The sequence below is a fragment of the Bison bison genome, unplaced genomic scaffold (assembly GCF_000754665.1).
Source record: "Bison bison bison isolate TAMUID 2011002044 unplaced genomic scaffold, Bison_UMD1.0 scf7180017864531, whole genome shotgun sequence".
NCBI lineage: Eukaryota > Metazoa > Chordata > Mammalia > Artiodactyla > Bovidae > Bison > Bison bison.
In genome coordinates, this window is record NW_011495081.1 from 4,808,522 (window position 1) to 4,828,765 (window position 20,244).

At 41.2% G+C, this 20,244-nt stretch overlaps 1 protein-coding gene and 1 non-coding gene across 2 annotated transcripts in view; both read right to left on the minus strand.

Moving 5' to 3' along the window:
• Nucleotides 1-19,037: 19,037 nt before the first annotated feature.
• The window catches only part of MPPED2 (metallophosphoesterase domain containing 2), a 205,241-nt gene continuing 204,034 nt past the window's right edge, over nt 19,038-20,244 (minus strand). The window contains exon 6 of the mRNA XM_010831798.1: nt 19,038-19,488. Coding sequence (XP_010830100.1) covers nt 19,370-19,488 — 119 coding nt within the window. The 3' untranslated portion in view covers nt 19,038-19,369. The remainder of the gene's footprint in view (nt 19,489-20,244) is intronic.
• On the minus strand, nt 20,106-20,179 carry TRNAG-UCC. Its single transcript has one exon. It is a non-coding gene; the product is annotated as a tRNA-Gly (tRNA).

Here is a 20,244-nt window from a genome sequence, read left to right on the forward strand (position 1 = left end):
TCAAGTGCATTTTTGTTGTTATGGACTGTTCTCACTCACTGTTCTGTCCCTTTAAGGAAAAGACCCTGAACAAGCTGCTCACCCCATTAATACTAAAGGCTGTGAGTTTTTCAGTTCTACTGAACTCTGCATGACCCTCGCAGACAATAATTGCTTTAACATAGGGTTAGGCAACAGCAACAAACTTGTCTAAAAATAAGCCAGGGCTTAAAATACAACTTAACCTGGGAGATTTAAGTAGGTAAAGAAGATGGCTTCTCTCCGGAATTGCTTCTTGATTAATCACCCCATCTGAGGCCGTTGGAAAAATGACAGTTTTCAAACAGGGCTTTAAATGTCTCCTGCTCTACTTTTCCACACTGGCAGGAAGCCAGTTCCTGTAAGCCATTGGTTCTTAAAGGGGACGGGTTCCCTTGGATTTTCCTAAACTGCAGCCCAGGAAGATGGTGAGCTAGTAATGGCCAGGCTGATGGGAGGGGATTTTCATGCTCCTCTCTTTAAGGTTTGCCCAACTTCAAGATAAACTCAAGGAGTGGCCATTGAGTCTTGGAAGAGAAAAGAAGCAATGCTGAGGGCTATTTTCAGCTCTGCTCTGGGCTTCTGGCCAACAGGCTTCAGTATGTCTACCAACTTCTTTCCAGCCACATTATCTACCATCTTGCCATCTCTACTGGGTTCGTGGCATTTTGTTGACTTAGCCCTAGTCTGTTCTCTGTCCCTCCTGCTTACCTCTATCAACCCTAGGTTCTTCCCAGGCTCCACCTTTCTGAATATCTATGCCTTGAGCTGGGAACCTTCAATTTGAAGCCAATCTGGGGATCACCTCCCATTTATGGTTGTTTCTCTTTCTCAGGTTAATTATGAATCATCCAGGCTGGAGTCTTGATTCTCCACCATACTGGTCAAGTACCCATAGCATCACTGAAAGATACCAGTGGCCAGTCTCCTCTCCTCTGTCCTTGCTAATAGACAAACTGATTCCTGCTCTCACCACACCCTGGAGAGAGTCTGTGATTTTCAGGTGATTTTGGCTTTATCACCTAGGCCTAAAGCATATTTCCAACTGATGGGATTTTAGAGAGGATTTCCATCTTGGCCTTAGGGAAGAGATTTTTCTTACCCGAGAGAGATTTCTTCTTGACCTCAAGCCAAATAAGCTCTGTGCAAGGATGGGTTGGCTCAGTGAATGTCACACTGTGTTCCTCATCCAAACCCTAGGGTTCTGCAAAGGATTCTCTGGGAACCTCCCGCTTAGTTTCAAGAAGAGTGGCTCTATTCTGATCAGTCTTGTGTGCTGGATTGGGGCTCCACCTAAGATTATTCTCTTTGTCTGCAACATTCATCCCAAGATATTTGCACAGCTTGCTCCTCCTCTTCCTTTGTGGCTATGAATTGTTCTCCACCACCACCCTCTATCAAATAGCAACATTACCTTCCCCAATTTCCTATTTCTCTTATCATAGTAGTTATACCATCTGACCACACAGTTATTACTTACGGTGATTAAAGCTCCCATGAGTTTTTGTTATATTTAGTACTTCAGTTCCTGAACCTAAAACACTGTGGACATATAGGAAGTGCTCAAGAAACAGTTTTCCAATAAATGGATAAATTATACTTACAAAAAGAGTCTTGGAGTTCCTGGATATTATGTCTTATTGATCATAAGTCAGATTAATTTCTCAATGGACTCATTTTCTTTTTACTCTGTTTAAAAAATAGTCAATTTGACATTTTTGGCATGTAGTTCTGAGTTTTAGCACATGTGTAGATGTGTGTAACAATCACCACCACCACCACAGTCACAAAACAATTCCATCATCCCCCCAAACTCTGCCCACCCCATGCTGCCCCTTTGGAGTCACATATTACCTCCACCCTATTCCCTGGAAACCACGGATCACTATAGTTTTGACTTTTTGAGAATATCACATAAATGGAATCATACGGAATATAACCTTTTGAGACTGTCTTCTTTCACTCAGCATGGCGCCCTTGAGATTCATCCATGTTGTCATGTGCTTTATTAGGGCTTCCCAGGCAGCGCTGGTGGTAAAGAACCCGCCTGCCAATGCTGGGGACTTAAGAGACACAGGTTCGATCCCTAGGTGGGGGAAGATCCCCTGGAGAAGGAAATGGAAGCCCACTCCAGTATTCTTGTCTGGAGAATCCCATGGACAGAGAAGCCTGGCAGGCTAGAGTCCATAGAATAGCAGAGACAGATGTGATGAAGTGACTTCATGCCATGTGTCATGTTGTATATTTTAATGGTTTGTTCCTTTCTATTGCCAAGTGGTATCCCATTGTATGAATGTACCACAGTTTGCTTATTCATTCATCCACTGAAGGACATCTGAATTGTTTCCAGATTTTGGTGCTTATGGAAAGAGATGTGATCAATATTTTTGTACAGGTTTTTTTGGTTATGTGTGAATCTAAGTTGTCATTGCTCTAGGGTAAATACCCAAGAGTGAGATTGTTAGGTCATATGGTAAATGTAGGCTTAATTTCATAAGAAACTACCAACCTGTTTTCCAGATGGTGGTACTATTTTATAATCCTATCAGTAATGCATGAGATTTCTAGTTGTTCTGCATCCTCATTAACATGTGGTACTATCAGATTTTCATTTTGTGCATTTCTTTAAGTCTCTCTAATAGGTATACAGTGGTATCTCTGTAGTTTTAATTTACAAGTAGAGGTATCTCCTTTTCCTAATAATGTTGAACATCTATTCTTGTGTTTATTGACCATCTGTATGTCTTTTTTGGTAAAGTGTCTATTCAAATCCTTTACCCATTTTCAATGTGATTGAATTTTAAGATTCTAATATATTATAGCCATAGATACATGATTTGCAAATATCTTCTCCCAGTGGCTTGTCTTTCCATTTTTCAAATAGTGTCTTTGACAGAGCAGAAGTTTTTAATTTGAAGTCCAACTTACCAATTTTTTTATGAGCTGTGATTTTGGTGTCATCTCTAAGAACTTTTTGATTCCAAGTTGTGCATATTTTCTTCCATGTTTTCTCCTGAAAACCTTTCAGACTGATGTACAATTAGATCAATAACCTATTTCAAGTTAATTTTTGTATAAGATATGTGGGTTTAGGTCTAAGTTTATTTATTTTTGCATATTAAGTCCAATTGTCCTAACACCATTTGATGAAAACAATTGCTTCTCTTCACTGAATGGGCTTTGCACTTAAAAAAAAAAAAAAAAAATGAACTGTTGTACTCATGTGGGTCTATTTTGGGGCTTCCCAGGTGGCGCTAGTGGTAAGAGTCAGCCTGCCAATGTAGGAGAGGAAGAAACACAGGTTTGATTCCTGGTCTGAAAGATCCTCTGAAGTAGGGCGTGGCAACCCACTCCGGTATTCTTGCCTGGAGAATGGATAGAGGAGCCAGGCAGTCCATAGCATCACACAGAGTCAGACACCACTGAAGCAACTTAGCATACACAAACGGTAATTGTCAACATCAAACAGAATGAGTCTTTCCATTTTGTTTTGGAATAATTTTCTAACCTCTGTCATCCTGTGCTAAAAAAGGAGGAGAAAATAAAAAGAAGAAACTTTTAGGGAGCACTGTCCATGTCATATGCACTGGACCATGGGAATTTAATTTTTAAAACAATATATTCCAGGTAGATATTATTTTCCCATTTATGAAGATAAGAGAACTGAACCTCGGAGAATCTTAATAACATGCCCAAGGCCATAGAGTTAATAGAGTCAGAGCTAGGACTTAACCCATGTCAGACCAACCCTCAAGCTCATGCCCTTTCTTCAACAGTCGTTCAACTTTTCTGGATTTTGGAGGTGTGGAATATGCCTGAGAAGACCTTGGATGCTCTGCTGGATTGAATTTTTAATATATCATTTATGCTAAAAAGAAAAACCCTCTGTGGTTTTCCAAAAGTCATTCTGTTCTCATGGTTGATATGCAAGCATATTCTTATTTATAGTCTGAACAGAAGGTTTAGTATGGCCTCTCAAAAAACAGTGCCCAGTTAATAATCTAAGAGTAGATTGTCACACTGGCTACAGGAAGATAAATAATCAAGGATTATAAGTCTTTAATTTAATATAACTTATTCTCATTAATTAAATGCCAATTACCTGCTTGTCTTTCCTGGGAACTGGCCTTTGCAATTAATCTTTCCAGAAATGTTGTACACACATGCTCACAGAGGTATTAATATCACTCAAGATTTACAGGCACTGGACTCTTTGGCTTAAACCATCCTCAAACACTCTACACTGTAACCACAGATAATCGTCATAAATTTCCTGATCTTTGACCCAACCGGTTCTTAAATTTCCATTCCCTAACGGGCTTGAGGAGTTCGTATTTATCATACCGAGACGCTTACTTCTAAGGATCAACGCGTTCCAGCAAGGCTCTGAATTTCAGACCTCTGACCCATCCTCCTACTTGGGGCTTTGGTTAGTCACAACAGATGAGAATCCCTGGGGACTAAGAGAGTACTCTGTCCTCTGACTGTCCTCTGCAAAATCAATCAATCATGGACACTATAACCTTACAAAGTACCTGGAGCAACCTGACCCTGAGGAAGCTTTTTGAATGCCCCACCTGCACTGCGGAGAGGGGAATCGCACCCCACTCCAGTACTCTTGCATGGAAAATCCCATGGACAGAAGACCCTGGTAGGCTGCAGTCCATGGGGTCGCGAAGAGTCAGACACGGCTGAGTGACTTCACTTTCACTTTTCACTTTTATGCATTGGAGGAGGAAATGGCAACCCACACCAGAATTCTTGCCTGGAGAATCCCAGGGAGTGGGGAGCCTGGTGGGCTGCTGTCTATGGGGTTGCACAGAGTCGGACACGACTGAAGCGACTTAGCAGTAGCAGCAGCACCTGCATTGATCCAAGCATTCAATGGCAGCATACATCCGCTGCTGAAAATACTCCCACTTCAACCTTTAGCAGCTAGCTGTGTGTAGCTGCAATTTTTAATCAAATTCTTTATCTTCTAGACTGCTTATTCCTTATGCTTGTACATAACCATATCTTTTATAGGTGCTATATATTCAATTCTTGCAAGTGGTTGGTGGTTTGCTTGGCAGACCTGACCTGGAATATGTGCCTTCTAATTCCATATTTCAGCTCAACAAGACAAGGAAATGGAAGCGGAAACCATATTTATTGAAGGAAATCCCAGGTTTACTTGCAAGATCAAATTCACACCATTCTAACATCTGATCAGCTTCTACTGTTACTTTAATATTTTGATTTGAGGGCTCAGAATAGAATTATCTTCATCTCAATCATTAGCTGAATGGTCTTTTTTGTTTACTTATTCTTTAAAATTATATTTAGATAGTGTAAAAAACTGCAAGGGAGATAAGTCATGAAATAAGAATTAACATGTATTTATATGGAAGGTCTAATCAAACAATTTGATAATGGTAGTGTATGGAGAAGGAAATGGCAACCCACTCCAGTGTTCTTGCCTGGAGAATCCCAGGGACGGGGCAGCCTGGTGGGCTGCCGTCTCTGGGGTTGCACAGAGTCGGACACGACTGAAGCGACTCAGCAGCAGCAGCAGCAGTGCATGTATACCAGGCACCATGCTAAGCTCTTTACATCTTTTCTCACTGCTCTCAACAATCCTGTGAGATGAGTAGTATTAGCCCTTTCATTTTAATGATGAGGGAACTGAGGTCCTGAGATTAAATCATTTGATTAAAATCTCATAGGTAGATGGTAGAATCCTGTTCTGAACCAGACCTTACTCCAAATCCTATGTTCCAAACTTGAAACTAAAAATGTGAGCTCTTCACCATCTCAGATTCATCTTTTCAACCACACACTCTGTGAGGTAGCTTAACTATGTAACTAAATCAGTCTATTGGGAGTCTTTAATGTGGGCAGGGCTAAATATCTTACAAGAGATGTTTCATAGCTTATCTTGATCAACTCATTCCTTGAGAATGGACAATTAATTCCTCCAGTTTGTAGGAAACAAAGGAAACAGGGCTTGGGATTTCTTAATAAGTCATTGTCCTTGCAGATAAACATGGTAATACTGATTCCTACCAGTACCTCAAGGGCTATGAATTACTGCAGTTTTTTTCCCCTTTTAGTAGCAGATATAGCTTTGTTTCACTTCACTTATATACTTTCAAGCAATGTCCATGGTCAGGTTGATGAGTTAAGATGACAGGGCTGAATTTGTTGGGGCTCTTGAAGAAGAAGAATGAACATCTATCTTCATAAACACACTACTCTGACTTAAACTCAACCTGTTGCACTCACTACCCAAAGTGGGCCACTCTAGGTCCTGCATAACCTTGGCTACTAATCAAGATGGACACATGACCTGGGATAGACACACTGACTAGGAAGAAGCTGATTAGATGATTTTTGTTTTTACTAAGCATCAGATAGAAGATGCACGAACAACTGCTACTGAGATGCCTGGAAATTCTTGGTTCATTTCTTCCTTAGGCTTACTAGCTTCTTGCTATTTATTATGTCTGTATCCTATAATAAACTCTTCTTTTGAGTGAATTAGAGTGAATTTTGGTTCCTTGCAATCAAACATCATCTGAACACGAGAGATGTTTTAAACTTTCTTTAATATCAGAAACAACTCTTTGGAAGTATAAATGGGTAAAGACCCATCAGCTAAAAAGCATAAAATGGTATGTATCAGACTTGAAAGAGTTAACTTGCCCACAAAGAGCTAAGGAGTTGACTTCCTTCTCCTCAGGGGGGCCCAGATTAATTTTGGTGGGTTGTAAATGGTGTTTTTATTCAGGAGTCATGGGACATATGTGGTAAATGTGAGGACTGTCATATGTCTTATAAAGAGCTAATTGTTTGTGAAAGATGCTCTCTCTGTGACACACACAAGTCTGATGTTCACTGGCTGCTGGCTCTTCTATAACAATTTCATTAAACCATCAACCCTTACACCAGAACATAATGTGACGGAGCAGAGACTGTCTTCTTTGACCTTGGCAGGATCTGGAAACATTAAAAAAGGATCAAATACTCTTCCTTTTTAAATAAACAACTTTATGAAGACCTAATCACCCAGCATACTAAATTGAAGCACAGAACTTATGTCAACCATTTTCTCATTAACACTGTTGTGAATTTTTCATACTGTATCCAATTTTCTCCATGTCTCAGACTAACCACTTACTCTAATTTATTAGCTTAAGAATTGCTGAATTTCATAGGTAAGAAAAAATTATATGTTTCTCCTTTCTTCAAGAATTAGTCTCCCATCCTGGGGAGCTAAAATTCTTCACTCAAGGAATCATTCTTTTTCCATCCTTTAAATTGGTATTTTATCAAATCTCTGGCCTGTGGAATGTTGGCAAGCATTCCCTAGAGTAGAATGTAATGTACTGTTTCGTGTCTTTGTAAAAGTCATTTTGCATTTATCTTCAGAATTATTTTATCATTTTATGAGCAGCTTAACATATTTACTCATGTGTAAATGGACAATGGGTGAAGATTAGAGAGGCTTCATTTGCAGTGAAGACCTCAACAGAGTCTCAAACAAAAAATGGTTGCACTACCAGTTAGGGATTATAAATTGTGGATATCAAATTATGACATAATCTCTAACCTTTAGATACTGCTTTTAAACAGAACAGACAAAATTTCTACAAAAAAATGAATATATATTAAACAGATATATTTTTAAACAGATGTATCTATCTTGGTATCTATATCTACATATCTATCTATCTACGATGTATCAGCCTGAAAAATGGAGTCATAGAACTCATACTCATAGTCATAGAACTCAGTACTGTACTGGGATATTTAGAGTCTTGAGTTTGTAGTTTTTTCTTTAACTGAAAGACCTGGGAAATCCCATGGACAGACCAGCCTGGTGGGCTACAGTCCACGGGGGAGCAATGAGTCAGATACGACTTAGCAACTAAACCACGACCAGAGAAAGTTGTAGAGAGAAGTTTTCTGGCTGACTTACCTGGAATTAAAGGGAGACACCCTAAAACTGTAGGAAAATTCAGAAATCCCCCAAAGCTTTCAAGTAGTCCTAGCGCATGAGAGAGATATTCTATTCCTCGTTATTTGGGTGTCCATTTCAACCTCACTTTGCAGACATCAATGTTAATATTAGCCAGAGAAGTTCTAAATCCTTGAAGAAGAAAGAGTGCACTCATTGGCCTGTTTTAAGATATATCATCCAAACAATAAAAGTTTAAAAGACCTAAAACTTTAATTTCCTAGATTTAACATTAGCCAGACCGCTCCAGCTTACACACACGCACTCCTAACCACATGGTCCAAAGGTCAATTACTTTGTAATCATTTCTTTCTCCAATAAAGTATGTTTGTCATCAAACACTAATAAATGAATGTACTGGTACCTTTTCCTCTTTATAGACATCATGGCTAAAAAATAAAAGTGATGAAATGTCTGCAAAAATCACAATAGAAAGTGGTGACTGTGTGTTACAGTGTGTTAAAGAAAAGGGAATGGCACCACTGATATGATGCAGGTCACTTGGAGAAAAGCTCATTTGCTCTGATGCAGGTTTTACCACTGTGGTTAAGGCTTCAGTTGGAGCCTCTCTTTGGCCCAACTCTGCACTCAATATTACACTAAATACGGTGCCTGATGAAGAGTGGCTACGTGAGAAAATATTAGGGACCTGGTGGCTGGCTACAGAGGTACAGATTTGCATCTCTGCCCTCCACCTAACATCCCCCAAGGGCACGTTACTGGCCACTAACACCCAAAAAGTTATCTACTGGGTATGCCACTTCCAAACCTCCTTCCTCAAATGAGGTCTAAAACAGAATCTTTTTGACTTTAGGTAAGGCGTAGAAACATTTTCTAACCCACTGAAAGAACTATACACAGATTCAACTGAAGAGTGACACTTACAATCTTAGAAAACTTTCAGAGGAAAAGGAACTACATAAGAGGAAAAAAACTGCCAACAGAAGTCTCCCTCCAGAATGCCTCTAGGTCAGTAAAAATTACCTGGGGGACTATGAAAGGAGAATGCCTCTATTGAATTGCTTTTAACATTGGTGGAAAGAGGTGGTGGTGAAGGCTTCTTTAAATAGCTTTGAGAATGCTGAGCTTTAAAAACAGTAGGTGATGTCCTTAGCATCCCAGCCAAGCTATTCGCTGCAAATACCACCAACCAACCACAGCACAACTGGCATGGATATAAATATTGATACCAATAAATCAGATACTGCTGAATCTACAAGTAGAGCTGGAAGAGCCTGCATCTTGTCACTTCACTGGAGATACATAATTTATTTTGTGGGAAGAATCTTCGTTAAAAGTAACATTCTCACAAAACAGCCTTCCATGTGCCATTGAGTTGACTGTGCTGGAAAAACCCATCATATGGACTGTGATGGCGGGGGCAGTGGAAGAGAGGTCCAGCTCTCCCTGTCTCCTTACAAAAGCCAGCAGACTTCATATGAATGCAACAACCAGATGTCCTAACATTAGGGAAGATAAATCCGTCAATTCAGTTTAAAGAAAGTGAGCAGAAGACATATACAAGTCACACCTATTGGTCTCAGAAATCCAAAAGTTGATTGAGTTTTGGACCTAGATTCTTGCTTTCTCTCCTTATTCTCCTTTCCTCACCCCTACTTCACCTTTTTATTGAATACATTTCTCAGCGTAATTTCTGAACTCAAGCATATTGTATTGCTATCTCTGGATGCTGTACCTGGAGACTTCATCTTTCTTGGGGAAGATGATCTTATTCAATACAGATGCAAGAGAAATACAATGCCAATCTACTATAGTTTCTGACTTTTCCTAGAACATACAGCTTTTGCTTAAAAGATGTGAAATCAACGCATTGTTCCTATTACAATCAGTGGTCTTATGATTAGTTCTAGATTTTTTTTTTTTGGTTATTCAGCCCTTTAGAAAACAATGTAAGGGAATTTTTATCCTTCTGTACACCTAATTTCAATTCCACTTGTACCCAGAAATATAGCCAGTCAAGGAAAATGGTTAATTTGCTATATATATGATGTAGTATTGTTGGGAGAAGGCAACGGCGACACACTCCAGTACTCTTGCCTGGAAAATCCCATGGATGGAGGAGCCTGGTGGGCTGCAGTCCATGGGGTCGCTAAGAGTCTAGCATGACTGAGCGATTTCACTTTCACTTTTCACTTTCATGCATTGGAGAAGGAAATGGCAACCCACTCCAGTGTTCTTGCCTGGAGAACCCCAGGGACAGGGGAGCCTAGTGGGCTGCCGTCTATGGGACTGCACAGAGTCGGACACGACTGAAGTGACTTAGCAGTAGCAGCAGTATTGTTGACGTACAATCTCTCTCTTCCCCCCTTTAATACAGAAATACAGTGTGATGATTAGCACTATTGCCGTAAAATTGATTCCAACACATTTTCTCAGGTGAAAGAAACCCTCCAAGTTATATTTTTCAACTTTTTGAGATAAGAAGGTAAACGTGCTATTTCAAATCTTGCCACAAGTTATTAGCAATGCAGATAGGAGTACTGTGTTCAACATTCCAGGGTCTCTGTACTCTAAGATACTTCAAACGTTTCATCTTTATGATCACCATCAGTCAGACAAAAGCTTTGCAGTGTCTGAATCAGTATCAAGTCGGATTTTGAGAATGCCATTCTCTGCCTTGTCTCAAGGAAACTTTAGCAGATAAAAATGATCTTTTGTTAAAAAAATCAATGAATCGATGTATAGTTGCATACATTACTAGGTTTCAGGTGTACAATACAGTGATTGGACATTTAAATACATTAAAGTCTAGTAACCATCTCTCACCAAACAAAATTGTCATAGTATTATTGACTATATTCCTTATCCTGCATGTTATATCCCTGTGACTCATCTTCGAAGTTTGTACCTCTTAATCCAATTTGTGTATTTCACCCAGCCCCTCACTCCTCTCCCCTCTGGCAACTGCCAATTTGCTCTCTGTAAGTCCATTTCTGTTATGTCTATTCATTTGCTTTTTTAGATTCCACATACAAGTGAAATCACATAGCATTTGACTTTTTCTTACTTATTTCACTTAGCATAATACCCTCTAAGCCCATCTATATTGTTACAAATGGCAATATCTCATTCTTTTTATGGCTGAGTAATATTCCATTGTGTGTGTATGTGTATCACACCTTTTTTATCCACTCATCTATCAATGGACATCTAGAGTACTTCCATATTTTGGCTATTGCAAATAATGCTTGCTATGAACATGGACGTGTAGGTATATTTTCAGATTAGTATTTTTTTCTTCAAGTAAATGCCAAGAGGTAGAATTGCTAGCTTGTATAGTGGTTCTATTTTTCACTCTTTTGAGGAACCTCCCTACTGTTTTACATAATGGCCAAAGCAATTTATATTCCCACCAACAGTGTACAAGAGTTCCTATTTCTCCCCATCCTTCTCAACACTTGCTTTTTGTTGTCTACTTGATGATAACCATTCTGACAGAGGTGAGGTGATATCTCATTGTGGTTTGGATTTGCCTTTCCCCAGTGATAAATGATGCTGAGCATCTTTTCATGTGTCTGTTGGCAATTTGTATGTCTTCTTTGGAAAAATGTCTATTCAGATCTAATAAGAATTATCTTGATGTTCCTGTTCTTCTTCCATTTCTGCATCAATGATGTGCAAAACTCTGAAGGGTCAAGGGCCAGACTGTCTCCAGCCTGGGGAGCGAAGTTCAAGGATGTGGGACAAATTAAAAGAAGGAAGGGAAGTGTATTCATGCATGCCATACCCTTTCTCTTCCTGGTGAATATGAGTTCAAGAGAGCTCATGGGGGAATCTCATTACACGTTCAAATGTCCTTACACAGTATCAAAGGCCAAGTTCTAGTTTCCACCCCCCATAACCCAGCCCTAAACGGTCACACTCACAAGAATGTGAGCTCTTATATCTGAGAGCTACAAACCACAGCAGATCCCTGGATCAGCTCCCCAGGAAACACTGGTCAGGAGGATATCAGTGCAGTCCAGGCCAAAGTCACCTTTCAATACAAGTTCAGAGCAGCATTAAGAAACATGTGCGAGGGCAGGATTTCTCCAGGGAGCTATTTCAGATTCCATATAAAAGTAACTTGTGGCCTTGGATAAATCATTCCTTTCACTTATGTGCTGAACGGGAGAAAACAAGTCAACAACTGATGCATGCAAAAGCACTTGGAGGTGATGGATGAAGACATTATGGCGCATTTTGTCAATGGCATACCATTAGAGAAAACCATTTCATAGAGTAAATTAAGAAAACAAACCAGCTACGTGACACATTCGGAATTGCCACTGGTCAGACTGGTTTTTCTCCTCCAGGAATGAAGCTGCATGGGATTGACATTATCACTCAGACTCCCTTTCCTGGGGTAGCTGCCTGTGCTTGTCTGGAGCTTAAACCCCAGTGAGCACCTCCCCAGAACAATGGCCACTCATATAACTGGAGAAAACTGTGCATTACAGACTCTGATTTTTTTTTTATTGCTGTCTTGAACTATTATTTAAATCTCTTATTGCTGTTTAACTTCATTTGTCAATATCTTTTTTTCTTTTTTGGACCAAAATTACTTTTTATGGCAAGAACTGGGTCTTACAAAAGAAGCTTTTTGGTACATCACTGGGCTTACGGTGTCCAATAAATATTTATTGATCTGATCTGTGATTAATTTCTCCTATCTTTCTCGTAGACCTAGCTATTGTCTGCCGAACAATTTATTAAGAAAGCATGTCTTTGGACCTAGATGCTGGGAATGCAGAGACAGAAGATCTTGTCACTGATCTCAGGAAGCTCACAGGCAGACAAGCAGTGATCAGAATGTCCTAAGGTAGAAAGAAGTATGTGTGTGGGGGGTGAGGGGGTGGCTATGATGGTATCAAGGGTGAGGGGTGTTCTGGGTAAGGATAAGGAAACTCAGAAAAGTTTCCAGGAAATATGAGGATTAAGTTGTTGCTACTGAAGCATTATTGCCAGTATGTGCAAGGGCATGTTGGGGAGCTCAAGCATGGAGCATTCGGGTTCCAAGTCATTTGCTATTTCTGGAGCTCTTACTGAAAAGCTCAGCCTTGGATTTCCAAGGTCATCCACTAAGGTCGGGGCAGAAACAGGCTATGAAATCACAGCCCTTTCCCTTGGTAAGTGGGCTCTGAGAGCATTCAGATGCACCTCATGGTAACTGTGGCTTCATAAAAATCAAAGCTGATTGATGGGCACAGGCTCTCCGCTCTGTATGTTTAGTCTACTCGTGCTTTTAGTACCACTGTGGCCATGCTTCCTAATGGAAATGCATTTTTCTCTCTCACCATTACCCAGATATAGATGCTCTCGGATATGAAAGGCCTTTTACCTCAAGAGTTTTGTCTTGTAAGGCATCCCTAATTCAGGAAGGAAATAAGAAGGGGTCGAGAAGAACCTACCACAAATGTTTTGTTAGGTAGCTCAGAGAGGGAGAGAGACAGGAATTTAAAGAGCTTGATTTATGGATGGCTGGGCTTTGCAGCTCCTTTACCCTGACTCAGTCCAGTTCAAGGAATTCACTTTCTCATGTAAAGGGCTCTAACAGACAAAAGTAAGCTAAATGTTTCTTTCTGCATTTGTAAGAAAGTATCATGGCTGGCAGAATAAAGTCTTCCATTTTTAAATAATAGCTCACTGGGCCCAGGATCCTATGATCAACTCTGACAAACCCACTGTCAAGTAGGAAGCATTCCCATTACACAGGTGTGGAGCCTGAGGCTGAGAGAAGGGACATACCACATCCAAGGCTGCCCAGATGGCCAATGACAGAGCTGGGATTTGAAAACAACCATGTCTGGTGCCAATGCTGGGGGCTCTGACCCACACCCAGTGCCTTCCAGACTGGACATGCACATGTGTGTCAAAATGCATGATGGAGAACAGTCCAAGTTCAGAGGGAGCAAGGGCAGAAACAGGCACCCATATCTTCCAGTAGAAGGAACTGGCTGCCCATCAGAGAAAGTGTCGGTGGACAAGTTGAAGGGGAAAAAAGTGAACACTCATGGGAACACTTGGGGGTCAGAGTCTGAGCTTTTCTCAAGTAATCTGGTTTAAATAAGCTCCATATAGGCAACTTGTTCTTGGCTACAAAATTACCTTATGTCTGGCCAAACTCATCTCCCCATCTTCGATTATTCCTGAATGTCAAGTTGAGAGAGCCGTTTATGTTCAGAGTCTGAATGTCAATGCAGGGCTGTTTCTTTGAATCTGCTGTGTGAGCATGGTGGTGCCACTGAGCCTCTCTGAACGTCTCACGAGCTGCACAGGTGATTTTATACAGGCATCCAGAGAGGCTTCTCAGAGAGGCTTTGCAATTAGCATGGTTTTCTCTTCCATGGGAAGGAAGGACAGAAGTAGATTGGTAGAGGTGACATTTTGCAAAGGAAAAGAAAATAGCTTTAAACTTCTGAGTCATACATGCAGCAATCCTGCTTCTTCACTGCAAAGCAGGAGAAAAAACGTTTTGTGTTAAGAAGGCGATAGCCAGAGTGGGCTTAGAGCCTTCTATGAAACTACTCATTAAGATTGTCCAGTCCAGGATCCCTCCCCACCTCTAATGACCCCCTGCCCCGTGCCCAGCAGTATTTCCAAATGCCTCAGCTCAGAGCCGAATTCTCAAAATTCACTTAATCTCTGAACTCACTTTGGTGTAATAATTAAACAAAAAGTACCTTAAAATTTTTAGGCAAGTGGGAATGGGAAGGCATGAGAAGGGCATGAAAAGACACTGGAAAAGCAAAATACCATGTGGATGTTAACTCTACCAAAGCAGCACATTCTTGCTGGATGAGGGTTGGGGGAGGGGGGTATTATTCTGGGCACAGCAAGTGTTTTATCTGCAATTGACAAGTCCCCAATCCTCCCAGCTTCTGTTTCTCCCTACTTAAGACCTGGGTCACAGTATTTATTTACTTAAGTGATGGAGATGAAGGCAGGCTTAACGCTGGCCACCTGTCAGAACAACAGTGACCTGCCTCTTAAGGGGATTTTGGCATCCCCCAGCATCTTTATAAGACAAAAGGAGCTGGGGAGAGAATGTAGAGAAAAAATTCACTAATTGAGCTTGAAAAAAGATGGTGAGATGAAATGTAAAGACCCAAAGGGCAAGAGAGGCTAAGATCCATGGGTGCCCTTTAATGCGACTTGAAAGAATACAGCCCCCTTCCTGTTCTGAGATTAGATGGGATTTTGCAAACTAGGATACCCAAACTGAAAAATCAGTCTCCCTGATCAGCCTCTAGCAAATGCCCTTGGCATTCTTCATGTTCTTTTTTTTAATTTATTTTTTAATTGGAGGAAAATTGCTTTACCATGTTGTGATGGTTTCTGCCATACAACAATGCAAATCAGCCATAATTACACATATATCACCTCCCTTCCCTCCCCACACCGCAGCCCTGCAGATCATCACAGAGTGCCTGCCTAGCCTCCCTGTGTTAAACAGCAACTTCTTACTGGCTATCTAGTTTACACACAGTGGTCTTGAATAATGGAAATAAAAACAAAAATAAACACATGAGACTTAATGAAACCTAAAAGCTTTTGCACAGCAAAGGAAACAATAAACAAGATTAAAAGACAACCCTCAGAATGGGAGAAAATAATTGCAAATGAAACAACTGACAAAAGATTACTCTCCAAAACACATAAGCAGCTCATACAGCTCAATGGGTAGAAGACCTAAACGGACATTTCTCCAAAGAAGACAGATTCTTGTAAAGAGGGATGGCTAATGGTTTCCAATGACTGCAAACAGACACACTTTCTCGGAAACAATGCTCTTGTAGGTGAGAAGTCAACCGGCAGGTCCTGCCTGGAGAATCTCAAGGCAGCTCTGGAGACGTGTTGAACAAGCGTGTGTTACCACTTACTAAGATGCTAGGCAGTGATCGCCACATCGTGTAATGTAGACCAACAATGTACAACGACGTCATCATCATCACCATCACCCCCATTTTACAGGAAGGGTGAGTACCCAGCCAAAGGTATCTGCGCCAGTTTGAGGGGAAGCCAGGCACTGCGGAGCCAGGCGCTGGCTCTAGGCTCTGTGCTCTTCTGACCACACTGTGCTAGGCTTCAAGCGGGAAGGACATGGTTCAGCTGGCTGCGGTTACAAAGCCCTGTGCAGTGTGCTTCAGCAGGCCCCCAGGTGAGGGACAGGGAGTACCCCGCGGCCCCATCAGTCTTCTATCAGCTCTTGGACAGCATTCTCCTTTCTGTCCTAGAGGTAGGGTGATGAACAGGGAATTGACTAGAGAGTCAAAGAGACCTTCCATTTCCCTAGGGAATGAATTTGAAGCTTCCATTTTCCTAGGGAAAGTGATTTAACTTTTGGAGTCTCAGTTTCCTATCTAAAAAGTGGGGCTTATGTAACCTCTCCCAGAATTCTGAGATCCTGATGCTGGGGAAGATTGAAGGCAAAAGAAGAGGGGGGCAGCAGAGGATGAGATGGTTGGCTACCCTCACCGACTCAATGGACATGAATTTGAGCAAACTCCAGGATATAGTGAAGGACAGGGAAGCCTGGCGTGCTACAGTCCATGGGGTTGCAAAGAGTCAGACACGAGTTGGCAACTGAGTAACAACAGAAACAAAATAGGAAACCGACTCAGCAGAGAGCCTGGTTACAGAAGGATAGAAAGCGCACAATGTCTAATCTATTTCTGATGTTTCCTTGTTATAAGGCCCAGCGGAGAAAACGTCTGGCCTTGGGAGTCATCCTGGGCCCCCCGGAGGCAGTTCACACATATGGAATGGTGAACCCGGACCGGCTGAAGGAAGCTCTGTCTGAGCCAGTCCACCCCATAGATTAACAGACTGGGCTGCTTCCTGCCCCCACACAATGGAAAGCAATTTTAGTAAGTGCTTAGCTTAATTAGTGTCCAGACGTGCTCTCAAGGGCTGGGCACGCACACTTGTCATCGCGATCATCCACCTGTCTCTGGAGAGCCTGCTTTTCCAGAAGTCTGGGCCTAACTCCTTACACTGTAACCAGCTGAAATTCCCATTTGGTCAACGCTCAGTTCAGCACCCGGGGAATGAGCCTGAAATCACCACCCTCTTCTGCTGATGCAGTAGGTCAAGGAAGTATGGTTAACCTCCACAGCACATCTCAGCTACTAAGGTCATGGACCACTTTTGGCTCTGGGTGGCCACCCAAGACACTTTATGGGTATTAACAGTATAACTCTGAGCCAGAATTCTGGCCTAGGACATTCTCTGTAATTTGTTGGTACTGAAATCCAAGAATTCTTTTTGTGGATTATACCAAAGGATGCCTCGTGGGTAGGAAGGGAGGAGGATGTGTTAGAATGCTACAATCCAACGGGCACTGGAATGCAGATGTACGGGATATATTGCAGATTCAAGATCACGCTGCTTTTCTTTAATGGCTCTTCCAGAGAAAATAAAAAGGACGTAATATGGTTTTCCCCACCCGGCCCCCTGCTGCCTCCTGGCTGCTGCAACATTCTAGTGTGCGCGTGCCCAGTCTCTAAGTCATGTCTGACTCTTTGCAACCCCATGGACTATAGCCTGCCAGGCTCCTCTGTCCATGGGGTTTCCCAGGCAAGAATACTGGAGTGGGTTGCCTTTTCCTCCTCCAGGGATTCTAGTGGTGGACATTACTTATTTTTAAAAAAAAGTAAGGGGGGGGGGATGGTGACTGCTCCTGGGGACAAAAGGGATCACGCACGGGTTACTCCGTTACCCACTGGTTTGTCTTCTCATTCCCACACACATGTCCACAACAGTCCCTCTTCTGCACAGTCCCTCTGTTCCTATAGACATTACAATAGCTAAAGACTAAATCCTCACCCTCTGAAATCTACAGCAAGATAGATGACAGCATGATGGAAGGAAAGAGTACACTGAGTGCCTTATCGATCTACCTGCCAGCCTGTGAATGGAAGGTAATAAAAATTTATTGAAAATCTGAAAAAAAAAAAAAAAGTCACTTATTCTAATTCCTCTGAAAGGGAGTACCAATGTTGCATATGAATAAATCCCTCTTTGCCCAGGACTAAACTACCACCCTCCCACCAGCACAACCCTCCAAACAGCACAGATTTAAAAATCTTGCAATTTTATTTGCATATAAAGGCCGCTAGATATAGAATATCACAATAAATTTAAAGAAACAACTGCTTTCCTAAATGTCATTAACAAGATAACATAAAATAGAATAAAGCTCGACAGCATTTACAATGGGAAAACAGAAAGGACTATTAGCGACAATATTTTGTGCTAGCGAAGATTGCATCAAAACACACAGTGCAAAATGGGGGGTGGGGAGGGAGGAGGACGTAAGGAGGCAATTCAGGGCATTTAAATATAAAGGACAACTAAGCCTTATTTTAGTTAGCTTCCATTGCATCCGTTTAAATCTATACACGCCTGCGAGTGTACCTAGATTTAACTCAAGCTCTTTAAGACCTTGAGTTCTGAGAACATGCGTCAGCTCCTTCGGACTTCTGATGCTCCACGATCAAGCATCCCTTTACAGTTGTACTGTCCTTGGCAATATTAAACCCCTAACTTAGTCATAATACACAAAAAATATTTATATATATAAACCCATATTGAAAAGGAGTCTGCACGCTCGTTTTTTTTTTTAACTGCATGAAATACCTGCTCTTGACAGATTCCATTTCCATATTTTTAAAGCTAAAATAATTTAAAAGAAACAAACAAACGATGAGACCTTGTATAACCACAATATGGATCTCACTAGCTAAGCCATCCTCTAAACGAGAGCTGTTTTTTTCCCTTGACACAGCTTGCTTTATAGTGAGAGTGCGAAGGGAAGTCTTTTCCACGCCTACTTTTGTTGCAAAGATTGCTCTAAATCTGGGCCACGTCTGCAAAAAAGAAGCATTCCCAAGAAAAACAACAACAACAAACATCATAAAAATAAAATACTTCAAACAGTACTCTTAAACTGTTGTGCAAATCTGGGTGGTTTTTAAAACACTGCCTACCTGCTTTATTTCTTTTTTTTTTTTTTTTCCAGCTTAAAGCATATTAAAATAAGACTTTTGTCACCTTTTCAAAAGAAAGCTTGGCTGTCCTTTGGCGAACACTAACAATTTACAATGGCGTGGCCTTTGAGAAAACAGAAGTCATTTTACAAATTCACAACGCTCTTTTGATTCCAAATGGATGCCCCATTTAAAAAAAAGGAAGAAGAAGCATAACCTCTAGCATCATTCGTGTTCCAGCAATTTACAAAAAGAACTCACAGGATCTGGAAATAAACAAGGAAGAGAATGTAAGTTTATAATTAGAAAAATGGCAGTTTTTTTAGACCTTCCCTCACATTCCAATTGGGTGTTTGGAGCTTCAGGAACCCTGTGGGTTTGGAAGGTCAAATATAATTGGAGGGTTGGTCGGTTGAAAGCTGACTGTACACGTTGAGGCATTGATGTACGTCGTGTAACCGTCGGTCATAATGCCGTAACCTGCGGAGAGAGAGTGTCACACTTACTGTGAAATATACAAATGATAGTGACTCCGTGCAGGACTATCAGCCAAGGAAAACAAAAAAGTCTTTGCCAGTGGGCAGTGAGATGAAATTCAGTGGAGCCCCTGTTACAGCTTTCAGAAGCTGCCTCCCGATTTTATTTTCTTTAAAGGGGGAATCCTCTACTTCAAAGAAAAGTGATTCCGTGTAATTTATTTCAACACTCGATTTGTAGAAGAGAGGCTGTGATTTCTTTACTAGTGAGAATAAAGAAAAAACATTTTTTTCCCTCTTATTTCAAATGTGATTTTCATTTCAAAGCCATGTATTAACTATTGAGTTCCAGGGAAGAAGACGAGTAACATAAACTCAAGGGGGCAAACACATCCTTCACTCAAACCCAAATGGGCTTCAAGACAGGTGAGACTCACGCAGGGTATAGCACTGGGAGTTTAGAGACATGAATTCCTAGCTTCCTTATTTATAAAACAAGCTCTAAACTGCCCCAATGAAAGTTAACAATAAGTTATCTTTTCAAAATGAGTTAATTTATTTGGCTCCACTGGGTCTTAGTTGCAGCATGCAGGATCTTTGGTTGTGGCATGTGGGATCTAGTTCCCTGACCAGGAATCAAACCTGGGGCCCCTGCATTGGAAGTGCCAGAATCCTAGCCACTAGACCATCAGGGAAATTCCAACACTAAGTGATCTTACTGTCACCTACAAATTGGTGCTTGCCAAGGGCATTTGCCATC